The sequence below is a fragment of the Myotis myotis genome, unplaced genomic scaffold (assembly GCF_014108235.1).
Source record: "Myotis myotis isolate mMyoMyo1 unplaced genomic scaffold, mMyoMyo1.p scaffold_m19_p_11, whole genome shotgun sequence".
NCBI lineage: Eukaryota > Metazoa > Chordata > Mammalia > Chiroptera > Vespertilionidae > Myotis > Myotis myotis.
The window spans coordinates 21,947,336-21,964,386 of NW_023416315.1; the positions used below are offsets into that span (position 1 = coordinate 21,947,336).

At 39.0% G+C, this 17,051-nt stretch overlaps 1 protein-coding gene across 7 annotated transcripts in view; it reads left to right on the forward strand.

Annotated features, from left to right (window-relative positions):
• Positions 1–17,051, forward strand: part of SKAP2 (src kinase associated phosphoprotein 2) — a 151,181-nt gene that overhangs the window by 79,200 nt on the left and 54,930 nt on the right. For all 7 annotated transcript variants that reach the window (XR_004970844.1, XR_004970842.1, XR_004970843.1 and 4 more), the window contains exons 5-6: positions 5,179–5,256; positions 6,504–6,587. Coding sequence is in view for 4 of the 7 variants with exons in the window: in XM_036327816.1 (XP_036183709.1) it covers positions 5,179–5,256; positions 6,504–6,587 (162 nt within the window). In the remaining 3 variants the exon portion in view is untranslated. The remainder of the gene's footprint in view (positions 1–5,178; positions 5,257–6,503; positions 6,588–17,051) is intronic.

Below are 17,051 nucleotides of genomic sequence, written 5' to 3' on the forward strand. Positions count from 1 at the left end.
TTACAGGGGTTTCTACAAACAAGTAATTCTGGAATTTTTAGGTAAAATGCATTCTTTAATTCTGTAAGGAATAATTTTTATGTATTATAAAAATGTGATATCTTGTGGACTATCATTGGACCAAGGAATCAGGAATCTTAAAGAAATACTTTCTGTATATCTAATTTTATGAGCTAAGGATAGCAGTCCTATATTAAAAATTTATCTAAAAAAGCAGTCTTCAGAAATGTAATTAGGTAGTTCAAATTCTGGTCATACACTTAAGCACACTCTAAGGTAAAAGAAGCAGTTTTAATTGAAAGAGAAGGAAAATATAACTATGAATAATACTTTTAATCTATGGCTTTTTGACTATTATTTACTGGATATTGATGAACATACTTGATTTCAGATTCTTCTTAATTCTGACTCTTAATTATTCTCTTAATCATTCTATTATTGCCATTTGAATTTTACATATTTTGGTAGACTTCCATGAAAATTGGTAGCAGCCACAATTATATACATATATATTTTTTATTAGACTGAGAATAGGCCTTTAATACATCTTGGATCATAAACATGAAGCATTTCCTGCAAACATATAGCTATAATGTTAATAGCTAGTGTCTTCTTTGGTTTCAGACAGTCCTGATTGAAGACATATTGAAACTCCCAGGAGGCATTAGGAATTTCCATTTCAAGAAGTAGAGCTAATAAAGGCAAACTTGAATTATCCTAATAGTTATTCAGTTTTTGCTTGGTAGCTTTCAAAGTGGCTTGCCACTTTATAGAGCTGGGAAAGACGAACAGATGGCAAACCTGTGAGTTGCAACCTCTGCTTTTGCCCTCAGTGTTACTACATGGGTCACTGTATTAGTGTGTAAAGCCTTGTCCCCAAGGCTTAACCCCTGGGAATTCTGTGGTCCTACTAATTAGAAGTTGACCATCTTTGTGTCTAAGCCCACTATGAGCCTTTTTTATTAAAGGGCATATTATGATAACCTTAGACATCAACTAGTTCTGGTGATGTCCTTTCTGAAAAGAATAATCGTGATAAGTGAAAAAATAAGCTCCGTGAAAGGACTACGCTGAAGTAAAATAGCCACTAGAGTTAGTAACCTTTTACTGACTGTAGTGGCTATTTTCTTACAGGTTACTAGAGGCCTGGTACATGAATTCGTGCATGAGTGGGGTCCCTTGGCCTGGCCAGCAATCAGAGCAATTGGGGCCTTCTTACCCAGTCCCGATCAGGGCGGCCAGCCCAGGGGGCAGGACCACGGGAGATTGAAGGTGGGAGTGCACTGACCACCAGGGGGCAGCTCCTGCATTGAGCATCTGCCCCCTGGTGGTCAGTGTGCATCATAGCGACTGGTCATTTAATCCACCGGTCGTTCTGTTGACCAGTCGTAACGGTCACTTAGGCTTTTATATATACAGATTGTTTCATATGTCCATTGAAAATAATTTTATTTGTGCTACTAAAACAAATTGATAAAAAGATGTGAAATTCTAAATTTTTCATGTGAAGGGGAGAATTAATAGACTATGAAAAATATTAATTCATGTATTTATTTTCTTTATGGATATTCTAGACCAAGGTCTCATTAAACCTTTAAAATGACATAAAACAAGTAATTCTATGCTAGACCTCCAGGAAGTTATCAGTTGCTTTACAAAAACTATATTGTGAACAGTTTCTACATTTGATATCTTTGAAAGTTGAACCCACTGGGGGGTGGGGCCATTTGTTAATAAAAGTACAAGGAAAAGTATTAGTGTGGATCTATTTCATGGAATCCTAGAATTAGGAGGGCCTTAGAGATAATCTAACCTAATTTTTTCATTATTTTAGATGAGGAAACTGATAGCCAGAGAGGCTTAGTGACCTGCTGAAGGTCACACATTAGTAGAACTGGGGTTTCATTACAGACCTCTGTAACCTATGCATGTATCTTGAAATCAATATTAATATAAAACTGAGATTCTGGGTATCTGCCATATCACGAAACCATTTTATTTAATATGGTATTCATTAAGTGTAGGTTTCTCTCCCTTGTTAGTGCATAGTCTCTCTGTTTCGTTCTGCAGGCATACAAGTGAATTTTTGCAGTTAAAACCTTTTAGAGTAATATAAGTGTCAGCAACTCTGTGTCTTTGTATCTATTGCAGAGCCTTTCAAATCAGGGAAAGTGGCACCTAAGTTTGTGTGTGCAGATGGGAAGTAACGGGTAATGAAATTGCACTTGTGGAATAGAGTTCTGAGTCAGGAGTGGCTCTGGGAACTGAAGTTTATTGACAAACTGTTTTCTAAAGCTAAGTACCCAATATACTCTTCAGCCAGAAATGCCTACAAGATCTTGGACATGATCTTGAAATATGTAGGAGACAAAACAGAAAGCATTTTTCTACCTTTATGTAAAATTATAATGCATGAAATACTAGAAATAATGGAATTCTTCTCCATTTTTTTCAGATTGTACAATTTAACTTGCTGGTGCAGGGGTCCTCAAACTACGGCCCATGGGCCACATGCGGCCCGCCAAAAACATTTATCCGGCCCGCCGGGTGTTTTTGCCGCCGCTGTGTGTATAGGAATTTGTTCATAGTTTTTTTTTTAAACTATAGTCCAGCCCTCCAACGGTCTGAGGGACAGTGAACTGGCCCCCTGTTTAAAAAGTTTGAGGACCCCTGTGCTGGTGGGATACATCCACTATATACACAGTTTGTTTTTAAGGCAAAAGTTTCAAGAGACTCTAGAACTCTTGAGTTAACTTTTAAAAACAGTGTCCTTGTGAGTAAAATCCCAATCTAAGAAAATTTGGATTCCACTACTGTCTCCTCCCCCACCCCCAACCCCACCCCGAGTTGCTAGGAATATAGTAGGCACTTGATTCGTGCTTATTTGAATCTTATTTGAATTCACGGTGCTCTTGTTACCATTGTGCATGTTTCAGACTTCTGAGTTGCAAGTTGGACGAAGACCCATTCCTTGCCTGCTCTTGTAAGGTGCTTTAGAAAGTAGAACCATTATAGAACCAATGCATGTTCATGTCATAAAAAGGAAACTAGTCTTGGTCAGTATGTGCTTGGTTCCTTAGGGTACTGAACGCTGTGGCCACTTAAGCAAGCCCATGTAGTTGTCCTCTGCAGCAGAAACAGTCTGTTCCACACTAGGAGTTAATTCTTTTTCTTCCCTTTGTTATAATTGCTCTGTCAACCACTTTCACCTCACCAAAAGGAAATCTTTGAACTGCTTTTAAAAGAACTACCATGCTTAACTTGTGCAGTTACCAAATCATGCTTTTCCCCTTTTTATCATTAAAATTCTCTAAGGAACATTGGTCTTAAATTTACAGCAGCATCTATTCATTCAAATTAATAGATACAGTTACACTAACATACAATATTGAATTATAACAATAAAACCTAACATTTGATTGAATGTCTGCTATGTGCCAAAGGATTAAAGTTCAGAACTAAATTTATTTCGGGGACAAGGGTGTGAATTTTGATAGTGAAACAGAACTGATAATGTAATTGTGAATTTGTTAGAATGTTGTATATTTGGCTGTGTTGCGTGGTTTCTCCTGGTGAGATCATATAATTGTGGTGTTTGGCAGCTCTTCTTTCATTACCTGCCAGATAGGTTTATATTAGCCTCCATAAGTCATTATACCTACATTTGTAGAGCCTTAATTCTTTGAATCAATGTGAATCTTTTTAAATGGTGGCATACTATCAATCATTGTAAGTATAGTGATATGAGGTCTAAATGTTGCGACAATTCATGTTTTTAAAAGGGAAGTTATTACTTTTTATATCTTGTTACAAAATTTCAATTTCTAACAAAAGTATTCAGTGTTTATATGTTTATGGTGCTATACAAATCAAATGGGTCTTTTAAGAACTTAAAATCTAGGAGGGTGGGGGGAGGATGAGAGGGTAAAGGGGGTCAAGTATATGGTGATGGAGGGAGACTAGACTTAAGTGTTGAGCACACATAGAATATACAGATGATGTGTTATACAGTTGTACACCTGAAACTTATATAATGTTATTGACCAATGTTACTCCAATAAATTTAATTTAAAAAATCTAAAGTATCTAAAGGGATGATTATTATGAAACTTTTTAAAATATATATATTTTATTGGTTTTTTTACAGAGAGGAAGGGAGAGGGATAGAGAGTTAGAAACATCGATGAGAGAGGAACATCAATCAGCTGCCTCCTGCACGCCCCCTATTGGGAATGTGCCCGCAGCCAAGGTACATGCCCTTGACCGGAACTGAACCTGGGACCCTTGAGTCCGCAGGCCGATGCTCTATCCACTGAGCCAAACCGGTTAGGGCTATTATTAAACTTTTAAAAAAATTTACATGTGTATTAAACAAACCCTAGATATTGGGCAAATAGCAAAAAATGTTTAGACAAATGAATTTCTCTGTGAGTACAACCAGGAAGAGAGAATTTGGCTATGGGCTCAGAGAAACAAATTTTAGCATTTGCTTTTTGGGGAAAATCATTTTATGTTTTACTTGATAAGAAGAGGGACATCCAAGTAAGAGTCGGCATGTATCAAAATTCTTGAAGAGTTAATCCAACATAAATATAAAGAAGTGTACATGATTTATTTGAAATCTCTTTCAGGATTTCATTTCATTTATTTTTAATAGTTTCCTAGTCCTTTCCTTAGACCAGTGGTTCTCAACCTTCTGGCCCTTTAAATACAGGTCCTCATGTTGTGATCCAACCATAAAATTATTTTTGTTGCTACTCCATAACTGTAATGTTGCTACTGTTATGAATCGTAATGTAAATATCTGATATGCAGGATGGTCTTAGGCGACCCCTGTGAAAGGGTCGTTCAACCGCCAAAGGGGTCGCGACCCACAGGTTGAGAACCGCTGCCTTAGACTGTGGGTCAAAAAGTATTGCCCTTTAGAAATCATCTCGTTCCATAATATTGCTGTATTTGGGGGAACATAATATATTAAGATATAAGAGTATAGAACTATTTTTTTTTTTTTAGGAGGAGGAAAGGGACTAAGCTATGGAATGGGTCTGAAACAAAGCTAATAAACTTGGATTGAATTTATTTGGGTAATTAAAAGTACACTGAATCTAATGAGACCTGGGACTTGGTTTTTCTAAAATGGGTTGCTCACTACTTTCTCTTCTCCTCTACTTCCCACAGGAAACCAGTTTCCTCCAGTGGCAGCACAGGACCTGCCTTGTGTTTTTAAGGCTGGCTACCTTGAAAAACGCAGAAAAGGTAAACTAAGACTCCGATGAAAAATCTGAAAACGGTTTTATCCTTGGATAAAAGATGCTTGCAGTGTACATGTGGAGCCAGTGTTCTCGTTAGGTGATTGAAGAGTTTTAAGACTCTAAGAAAAATCTGGATGACATTATCCAAACCAAAAAGTACAGCTTTTAGCTTTAAATAATTTTTATAACCAACATTTGCTAGGTTTTTAGTTATCAACCCCAGTTATTTGTAATGATTCAGGAGCTGTCTCCTGCCTGTCAGAGGAAGGCGCGGGCCATGACTGTAATCTCAGGGATGGGATTTCTCACCACTGTCCGACCACCAAGCAGCAGGCTCTCCTGCGCCTCACCTGGCATACACTGCGCCTGCTGTGGTCCGGCCCAGCCTGGCCTGTTTTCTACCATTTTCTGTTGCTCATTCAGTGTTCCTCTCCATTGGCTATGATCATGGGGAGTTGACCATATGGTCTCACTCTGTCAACACCAATATATAATGGAAATGAAATACGGAGGAGGTGTGATGATACGGGAAATGAAAAGCAGAAAGTCTCTTCATTCCCATCCTGCTTATCTCTCAGGGACTCCCTTTGGGCCTTTCTATTTATATTCCATTTGCTTTCCTTAGCTTTCTTAGCCAACTTTTAAAGCTGAAAGAGACACTAGAAATAATCTAGTCAGCTCCTCCCCTTCCTTTTCATAACAGATGAGAAAATGAGACCCAGATGAATCCATTATCTGCAGGCTATGTAGTCAAATGCTGTGTGGACCGTCCCCAGCAGGAAAGTTGGTTAGCGTCCTGTTGACCCCATAAACGTGGCAGCTCCAGCTCTGCCTCACTTTATTCCTTTTAGCTTTGTTTTTGTCTCTTGAAAAGAAAATACAAATGACTTAGTCCTAGAATTTTAGAGCTAAGCAGGAACCTTAGAAATCACACTAACGAACATATCCTTTTACAATAAAGAACTGCCCGGCTGGCGTGGCTCAATGGCTGAGCACTGAACTATGAACAGGAGGTCAGGGTTCGATTCCCAGACAGGGCGCATGCCCAGGTTGTGGGCTCAGTCCCCAGTAGGGGCCATGCAGGAGGCAGACAATCAGTGGTTCTCTCTCATCATTGATGTTTCTCTCTCTCTCTCCCTCTCCCTTCCTCTTGAAATCAATAAAAGAAATACATTTTTAAAAAGAACTGGTGTTATGTTTACATATGTTATGTATATTATCTAAACTGTTTCCTTTCCCCCTTTATTGTAGATCACAGCTTTCTGGGATTTGAATGGCAGAAACGGTGGTGTGCTCTCAGTAAAGGAGTGTTCTATTACTATGGAAGTGACAAAGGTAGTATTGTTGTTCAGTTATCTACACTTCTATTGCATGAGGGCTTGGGAGCTATGGTTCACGGCCCCCCCCCCCCCGCCTTTTTTTCTGATACAGAGTAAACTGAAAACAGATGGAGAAAAAATAACTGAGAACTTTAATAATTATAGTCTAAGACTGATTTATAATTCTTTTTCATTATTTGACAAATTCTCCAAATTCCAGAATGCTCTAAAAGTTAATAAAATTATGTTTTATTGAATTAGCAGAGAGAGTAAAATAACTCTCTATGTGGCCTTTCACCTTAGGAAATATTTGTCATCCAAGGTACAGTTGTAGAATCTCTGGAGAAGTTAAGACCATTAGGATTGTGAGAGTTTAGCTATTTAAGCACTTCAGCTATATTAACTTGTCTGTGTGGTAAGGTACTATTATTAGTCCCATTTATTTTACTGTTTGAAAAACTGAGAACAGAGAGGTTAAGTAACTTGTTCATGGTCACAGAGCAGGTAAATGGCAGATCTGGGCTTTGAACCTAGCCATAATGGTTAGAGTGCGTACTATTAACCATTATTGTCACTATATTAATTTAGAAACAATAAGATATACCTTATAACTTCATTTGCTAATTAACAAATCTCTTAGTCATAATTTACATAATTTTAAGTTCATTATTTGAACAAATAAAGTCATAAAATATTGAAATTTAAACAGTATAAGTTTTTATTTTTCCTAGGAAAAGAAGGTCAGAAGTTGAATATTATAGAGTAAGGGTCATACAGAAATAGCTAACATTCATTTCCATAAAGGACACTTAAGGAGAAAAGAGACATAAAAGTTTAATATCACTGAATAGAAGCTTTCCCATGGAATTCTTATCAGTGTTGTCACTTGTGTTGTTTGGAAATTTATGTTTTATTTGACATTATTTGCATATTTTAGTTTTTTTCTTTTTATAATACTAGAGGCCTGGTGCACGAAATTCTTGCATGGGTAGTGTCCCTAGGCCTGGCTGGCAATCAGGACCCATTGGGGCCTTCAGGCTGCTGGCTGGGGCCTGCCTTCGTTCCATGCCGCCCCCTGGTGGTCAGCGCACATAATAGCGAGCAATCGAACTCCTGGTCTCCTGGTCAAACTCCCAAAGTGACACTTTGTATATTAGCCTTTTAAATATATAGATTAGGCAGAAATGATGAGTCTATTTCAAATAAATTTGAAATACATGGATGATTCTAGAAGTTGATCTCACCTTTTGACTAATAGAATTAACAAATTAAGAATTAATTTAGTTGGTAGTTTACATTCTGTCAATAATTTATATGTTCAAATGTAATAATGCCATCAATGGAATATAAACTATAAATAACTATTAACAGGCAACCTTCTTTCTTCTGCTAAGGGAAGTAGGTGATTTTGTTCAAAAATTTAGAGCCCAAATTTAGTTGATTATCATACGTCATTTACGTGCGTTACTATTATAGAAATACTAGAGGCCCAATGCACAAAATTCGTACAAGGGACTTGGCCCTCGCAGCTGCGGCGGCTTGCCTCGGACCTCGCAGCCCCAGCTTTGTCTGGAAGGTCGTCCGGCTGTCTGGTCTAATTAGCATATTACGCTTCTATTATTATAGATAATTTTGTACAGCATCATGAATTGAGATTGAGATCTTACTTTTTTTATAAAGAAATATCCTCGATTTTATAAGACCAGAGGAGGGAGGTTGCAACACCTCATGGTTTGGTTCAGTTAGGCTTCTCATTTCTAATTTCTTTCACAATCAATGAATACTAATGTCTGTTTCCTCCACCCAGTCCTAACTGGTATATACCAACTGTTAGGGCAGGGATTCACCAGTTTCACAAAAACCTCAGGAATGTTTATATTTATTTCAAAGGCTAATGTTCATTAAATAAATTCGAGGGCTTTTTTGGGTGGTGGTGGGGATATTAGTTAAATTTCCATATCTAGTCTTATTTGTTGAAACCTTTTGGTAACAACATTCTTTGTAATTTGTGTTTTTAACTACTTTGTGACCCATTTAGCCAGCTGTACCACCATTGCTTTTAAAAAATTATTATTCCAGCATTCCTTTCTTATGTGGATGCGTGAAGATCTGGTTTATATTTCTTTAAATTCTTCCCTGTCTGTTACTATGAAGCCTCCTGTTTCCATGGAGATTTCAAATCTGTTTTTAGTGGTTCTTTTCTCTGTGGCTGCTTCCTTTGGAATTCTTAGCCAGTTCTTTTCCTTTTAGGGACTTGGGGGAGGGAGAATCTATCTTTAGACAGTTTTAATTGCTTGTTTGTCATGATCCTAATGTCCTTCCTTTGTATCTTTTTCTTTCCAGGAAAATGTATGTGTCATATGAATTTTTTTTCTCTCATGTGAAATTGGGTAACTGATTTGTACAGTCTTGTTTACCGTTTGTGTGAACCATTTACCTAAACTTGGGAAAGAACTATGTAGATATATGAGAACTATAATCCTCCAACTAAGTAGGATTTAGATAAATGGATTAGAGAGGCGCAGAAGGAGTTGATACACTCACTAGGTTAAACTGTACTTGGTTACTGCTTGACAGATACATTGTTCATATTTGCTAACATACTGTGTGCGCCAAAAACCATTTTGACCCATCAAGATAGTAATGGCTTAGAAAGAGTAGCTCCAGTCTCTAGGGTAAAAAATGCACTTACCTTTATATCCATAAATATTATTGGTATTTATTATTCATGGCCATTTGAGGCCCTTAAGTAATATATATATAGAGAGAGAGTACATATTTCATCATTTCATAAAATGGCATCCATCCTTTCATCTCCTTCCTCTTCCTTTGATTGTTCGAATCTCATTCATCAAAATTGTTTGATCCTAGATGCCGAGACTGCCATCAAGGTAGTCATTCATTCACTCATTCATTCATTTACTTATTTGATAAACATCTATTGGATACTAGGCACTGGGAATCCTAAGATAATCCTGCCTTAGAGGTACTCACAGTTTAAGTGAGAGGAAGCTGTGTGATTAGAAATGGGGGCTGGATGGATAAACTGATATTTCAACCAGGTGTAGTATGTGATTTAAATAAACTATCTTTGGATCACAAAGGAGGGGTGGCTAACTGCCTAGGGGAGCTAGGGAATACTTTCTAGTGGAGAGGACATTTGGCCTTAAATAATGAGGAGGAGTTTGTCAGGTGATGAAGGGTACAATGGGCATTCCAGGCAGGGGAACAGCAGAGATTGTGAGCTACAAAAAGCCTTGGATGAGATCAAAGAGATCAAAGCTGGAATCAAGGCAGAGCACAGAGTGAGTGAGGGGAGGGGGCACATACAAGAGCGGGTCAGGATCTGATTAAGCCTGAGGCTTTATGACCAGATCTGGTTTTTAGGAAGCAATTGCAATAGTGTTGTGGGGGTGGATTGGGTTGGATAGAGAACCGTCCACAGGATCATGTCGAAGGAGTTTGAACTAGAGAGGCAAGAGAGGTTGTCCCAGGGCTGCTGAGGGCCGACCTCGCTGGCTCCATGGTCATGCTTTGCCACAGCTTGGTTGTTATCAGCCTGCCTTCAGCGTCCTGTAAGTGATGGCTCATTGAGGAGCCGGTTGCAAACTCATGGTTTATTTTGGTTTTCCCTTTTTCTTTTTAACTTCCCTATGATCTTGAATCCGCATAATGAACCTTACTTATCTCTTCTCATGTTTGAAAGGGGAGTGGTTAGAAAAGAGAATATTACAAACTAACCACTCCCCTTTCAAACGTGAGAAGAGATAAGTAAGGTTCATTATGCGGATTAACCTTACTTTCCACTAAAGAGGTTTCGCTGCCACTACCCTCCACTTTCCAATTAAAGAAACTCTTAGTGCCATCCAGTATGTGGCAGCTGCAAGTAGCCTTGATCCTACCAAATCATCCTAAATGCATATCAAAAGTTATTTATTACACCAGGTGGCTATAACTTTTTTCAGTGTTGTCTCTTTTCTAATGACCAGAAGTCATTAGAAAGTTGGGCTTAATACAGATCATTTAAAATAAAACATTTAGGTTGACAAGGAAATAAAATTTTTATTGAAATTGACCTCTGCTCTCCCTTCTGCCACAACCTCACCATTGATAGGAAAAATAGGATATACCTTTTCAGTTTGGACAAAAATTATAAAGTGTCTTTTGATGTTGAAATAGCATCAAAGTTCTCTGTAAATATTTAAAAATATTGTTAAAGGATAGAGTGTATGTACAATCAGAAGTTCTGTTGTTTTATAATGACAACTTTAATAATATCCATAAAAGCTTTTCTTTTTCCCCTGACTTATTTGATAAGAGGCAAATTCCTGGGTCAAGGCACCAGCATGCTATAATTATATGATGAATATGTATAAAATGTGTAAATGAAATCAGATATTTAAAATTTATAATATAATTTTGTTTGTGTAAAGAAGGATAACACCTTTGTTATTCTTTAAGAGGGGAATAGTTAATTCTACTTTTTATCAGAATTATTGCAATTTTATAGGCTTTGAGGCCTTTGATATGCAAATATTAACTTTATAATTTATCGCAATAAATGTGAACTAAAAGGCCTTTATTTCTGCCTTTATATGTAGTTAAGAGACCTAGTAACAGAGAAATTAAAATGTACACCTGATGTTCGGTAGGATTTTATCAACATGTAGAGATATTCAGGTACAAATTAAGTCTCATGAAGGGTCTGATGATGACAAATCATGTTGGTTTGCAATAAACAGGACTCAGCTTGAATTAAAATATACCTACTTCCATATATAGATTGAAGATACATAGAGATTGAAGGTAGATATATTTTAAATCAAACTGTGCACTGCTAAAACTATTATGTAGATATAGATATATGGATGTTGCTGTACCTATCTGTGTATATATAGAGATAGATAGATACAGCAACCAGTAGACTTTCTTTGAACATCTGTGTGTCAGGTGTTATTAATACAAAGTGGCATAATACACTGGCTCAGAGGAATGGGCACAGAGGACCCATAAAATGGTATGACATGTAGAAGCTGGCTCACCGGGGCAGTAGGTGAGTGAAGGCTCTCAGCCAGGAAGGGATGGGGTCAAGTGGTTACATGTCAGGAGTTTGGCCTTTTCTGTCTCAGGGACAGTTCAAGTTTGTAAGCATTGAAGGTTGGTAGATGGCATGAGAAGCTCTGATTGGGTGTTGGAAAGATCACATTGACAGCTGCCAGGAGAAGGTGAGACTGAAGGCAGGACGTGTTCCGAAGCTGAGAGTGGCTGAGAGGTACCAGCTCACGTGCGTGAAGGAGCGGCAGGTTATCTGAAACGCGTTAGCCGCTCTCCCTTGCACGAGTAGCAGCCGGACGCTTTATTCTCTCATTATCATAGGTAGGATACGAAGATGTTCTCTGTGTAATGCTTATCTTAGCAATAGCTATGCGCTGCGATCATCTAATAGACCATATCACAATTATTACCTGAATTTCAGTTGTAGAGAAAAACAATAGTCAAAAAAGGAGAAACAGGGCTTTGAATTCCTGTTCTACAGAAAGGCCTATAATTTTTTGTTCTCTATTCACAGATGCTTCATACTACCGTGTTATTAATCATGTTTATGCCTGTGGTTTAAAATGTGTGGCTGTATAAAACAAACCCACTTGGTTTTTATTTAAAAAAAAATAAAAATGTTTGGGAAATTCCTAAAATTTCCTCTACCAGATCGTATGAGCCAAACTCTCAATCCTAATGAACATGCTTCTCTTTGGGCCCATAAATATCACCTGTTTATTATTCAGAGCCATTTGGGGCCCTTAAGTAAAAACATATATAATTTGATATTTCCTCACAGTATAACTCAAAACACCACAAGTATATTGCTGAATTGACATTAGCAGCTATATTTCTACGAGCTGTATAAATAAGGAACATGTTCCTATGTCTTTAACTGAGGGCCTAGAACAACTTCTTAATCAGTTTGATAAAGTTTTTTGGAAGGGTTTAGTATTAAGGTGTGTATTTTCCTCTTGCCTGCTAATTAAATGAGCATTAATGCTTATGGAACTAGCATGAGTTATTCATTAGGGGGAAAGGCCTCACATACAAGAAACAGACATCGAAAATTTCTGAACACATTGCATATCTTTCTGTTCCCTAGTCATTTGTCCCAAGGTAACTTTGTTTAACTGCGTAGAAAAGGAGATTATTGGGAGGATATCAACTCTCAGACAGAATTGATGGGAAGGCTAAACAACCAGGCTCAGACAGCAGGCAAGGACTAAGGGAGGGAAGATGGCCAGGACTTCAGCCCATGTGTGGCCCCTGGGAGACACATTGCTGGGACACACGGCTGCCCTGTGATGTAGCCATTGTGCACCTACTCCAGTCGGTGATTGCCACTGCCCTAAGGATGGATTCTTTTTAAAAAAATATATATTTTATTGATTTTTTACAGAGAGGAAGGGAGAGGGATAGAGAGTTAGAAACATCGATGAGAGAGAAACATCAATCAGCTGCCTCCTGCACACCTCCCACTGGGAATGTGCCCGCAACCAAGGTACATGCCCTTGACTGGAATCGAACCTGGGACCTTTCAGTCTGCAGGCTGACACTCTATCCACTGAGCCAAACCGGCCAGGCCCTAAGGATGGATTCTGAGCTCCCCTCCGATTCTTATGTTACTTCAGGTGTAGGTCCCAGGCTCAAGTATCTGCTTGGCCGATCGGATCAGGAAAAATCAACCTCATTCCGGCATCTGCGGGGGGAAGCTGGCTGTGCCCTGCAGTCCCAGGACTAACATGGGAAAGATACCACTACTTATAGGAATGCTAGATGATTCGGCATGATTTAGTTATGTTTATACTGTATTTAAGATGGTAGGAAAAGAGTTGGTGTTTTCAGCATATTTTCTGAGAGCCAATAAAGAAGAGAAAAAGTAAATATATTTGCAAGAAAGAGGACCGCTTGGATTTGGTAGGTGGTAGTGGGGTGGAGAGAGAAAACACGGGGACAGTGGATGAAGAATGATGTTTAGTTTTCTGGTTTGGGGCTCAGTTAATGGAGGTGCCCCTTACTGAGAGGGAGGACAGAAAAGAAGGATCGCGTGTGTTCTTTCTTAAGGTGATCTCCACTGTGGGCACGGTGTATTCACTGTGCCTGCAGGACATTTTACGAGCTAGTGAGCAGATGAAGATTTGGATGTGCAGTTCTGAAGCTGGACTAACATGGGAATTACGAGTCACGAGCATATTGATAGGAATTTAATCTTTGGAAAACTGTGAAGTGGGGAAGACCCTCACGGTTATGGGCACAGGAAGAGGAGCCCATAAAGCAGCTGAGGAAGTTGGACCCAAGTTGCAGAGGAAATGCAAGATAATGTTTATCTTCCCTACTGGGACTTCCTAAGTTACATGTTCTAGAACAATCATTTTCAAGCATTAAATGTCTGTCAAAATCACCTGGTGTGCTTGTCAAAAATTTGGTTTCCTGGACCCACCTCCAGAGACTCCTAGATAGCAGTGCAGAGTGGTAGCCATTTCTGCATTTTTTATGATGATTTTTATTTTTTATTTTAATATGTTTTATTGATTTTTTAAAAATATATTTTATTGATTTTTTACAGAGAGGAAGGGAGAGGGATAGAGAGTTAGAAACATCGATCAGCTGCCTCCTGCACACTTCCTACTGGGGATGTGCCCGCAACCAAGGTACATGCCTTGTCCGGAATGACACTCTATCCACTGAGCCAAACCGGTTAGGGCCACTTCTGCATTTTTAACAGGCATCCAAGAAGATTATAACAAAGGTGATACGGCCGAGACCGGTTTGGCTCAGTGGATGGAGCATCGGCCTGCGGACTGAAAGGTCCCGGGTTCGATTCCGGTCGAGGGCATGTACCTGGGTTGCGGGCACATCCCCAGTGGGAGATGTGCAGGAGGCGGCTGATCGATGTTTCTCTCATCGATGTTTCTGTCTCTCTGTCTCTCTCCCTTCCTCTCTGTGAAGGATCAATGAAATATATTAAAAAAAAAAAAAAAAAAGGTGATAGGGGAAATGTACCTTGAGAAACGCCTTTCTAGGAGACAGTGTGACAGCAAGGCTTTGGAATCAGACTTCCGTTAGGGTCCTGGCTTTTTCCACTTACTGGTTGTGTGGCCATGAGCAAGTTGGTTACTTTCAGGCTTGTTTCCCGGTCAGTGCTAGAGATATAATAAAGACCTCCTCTCAGAATTATTCCAGGGCGTGTAGGAGACACACTCCATTACATTCCTGGCATATAGAAGGAGCTCAGTGAATGTCAGTTGTCTTTTCGACACTTGAAAAACCCAGAACGCAGCTGTAAACCTAAAAGCCAGGGGAAAAGGAGAAGGAAATAGCTGTCATTAACCTCATGCATTTTGTTTTGTAGGAGCTCAGAGCCAACTGCTTTTTACCTTGAGCCTACTGAATTAGAATTGTGTGAAATTAAGTTACTGATTTAATAGATTTCATTATCTAGGTTTCTCCTGGCAGCCTTTAGTTCTATAGACATTAAATTCCAACAGCATGATATAGGCAAGGTTAAAGTGTGAAATAGAAGCTGAGGGAAATTTAATAGAGGGACAAACACCTAAAAAATCTTGAGGGCATCAATGTATTGTAACAATATAAAAACTAACATTCAAGTTAATACTACTAGATCATCAAGGAAATGTTAAATTACGTTTAAAAGAATTGTTTGAGAAGTGGGGAAATATATGTTTCAGAAAAATTTCCATTATAATTACTAACATTTTAGAGCTTGGGCACTTAAAGGAATAACCTTATGCTATTTGGGAAGTTCACGGAAATGAAATATTTTATTCTTCTTTTGAAGTCTGAGTAGATGAACTTATATGACTGTATTTCTCTTGTGATTGGCAGGTTACTATTTTTAACAATCTGCCTCAAGTCAACAGGTGACCTTGAAACTATCCCTGCACTGGGGAACTAACCTATTTATGAATTATTATGAATTGCCATTGAATGCTAAGGTTTCTCCTTTGTCTCTGTCTCAAAGAGAGGTTGGTGTGAAGGGAGAAGACCAGGGTCTTATCATAGCCATATTTTGCTCATTTCATGTCTTGAGCTTCCTATCTCACACTGGCTAATTGGAAATATGGCTACTTTATGGTTATGGGTTTGCAAAAGCTATTGAGAAAGAGTAATGAATGTCCCTCCATTTTCTTCAATCTTTCTGGTACTATACTCCTACCCCCACTTGGACGTTTATATGATTATTTATCCTCTAATACTCAGCAGTCAGCTGAATAGGTCTAGGTATTAGTTGCTTCTGACTACTTTCATATCTTGTAGTGAAAATTTAATCCATTTGCAGTCTAGTGGATCATTAATGTTTCAGGAGCACTTATGAGAAGGTAGAAAAGGTCTGGTAAGGTGTTACTAGCTTCTGTCTCACTTTACCTATAATGCTACCTCGCTTGTTTTAAGTGTTCAGTATAAATTTGTTGAATGAGTGGATGAATGACTTAGTCTTCTTTGAGACTATTAGAAGAACTAACTGTGCTTACCATTTATTATTATTACTAGAGGCCTGGTGCACAAAATTCGTGCACTTGGGCGGGGGGTCCTGTTAGCCCGGTCTGCACCCTCTCTCGGGGAGCAGGCCTAAGCCATCAGTCAGACATCCTTAGCACTGCCTCGGAGGCAGGAGAGGCTCCCGCCACCACCGCTGCGCTTGCCAGCCATGAGCCCGGCTTCTGGATGAGCAGCACTCCCCTTGTGGGACTGGGCCGAAACTGTCTCTCTGACATCCCCCCAGGGGTCCCGGATTGCGAGAGGGCGCAGGCCAGGCCGAGGGACTCCACTGGTGCACCATCGGGGCCAGGGAGGGACAGGGGAGGTTGGCCAGCCGGGGAGGGACTGTGGGAGGACTCCAGGGTGTGTCCGGCCCTTCTTGCTCAGTCATGATCAGCAGGACCCCAGCAGCAAGCTAACCTACCGGTCAGAGCGTCTGCGCCCTGGTGGTCAGTGCATGTCATAGTAAGTGGTTGAGCAGCCTTAGCATATCATTAGCATATTATGCTTTGATTGGTTGAACGGCCAACTGGACGACTGGACATTTAGCATATTAGGCTTTTATTATATAGGATTATTATGATAGTTGTTCCCCAATGTTGTTGTCCTAGCGAGGTATTTTGCAAAACATGTCCTGGGATTACCGTTCCATAAAATGTTCTGTGAAAAAGGGTTCCATGGGCAAGTAATTTTGGGAAATGCTGCATTCTAAATCTTTCTCCTAGAAAGTCAATTAATATGTGAATATATTAAGGACCTAAAGAAGACCTGCACTAACAAAACCTCTTTAACTTTATTTAATTCAGAATTTCTCAAACTTACTTGATCATAGAAGCCTATTCATATCCCATAAATCATATTTTAGTAAATGCTGTGTTAATTTTTAGAATTTTTCTGAGTTCATTGTAGACTGTTTCCACAAAGCAAACTTCACATTTTA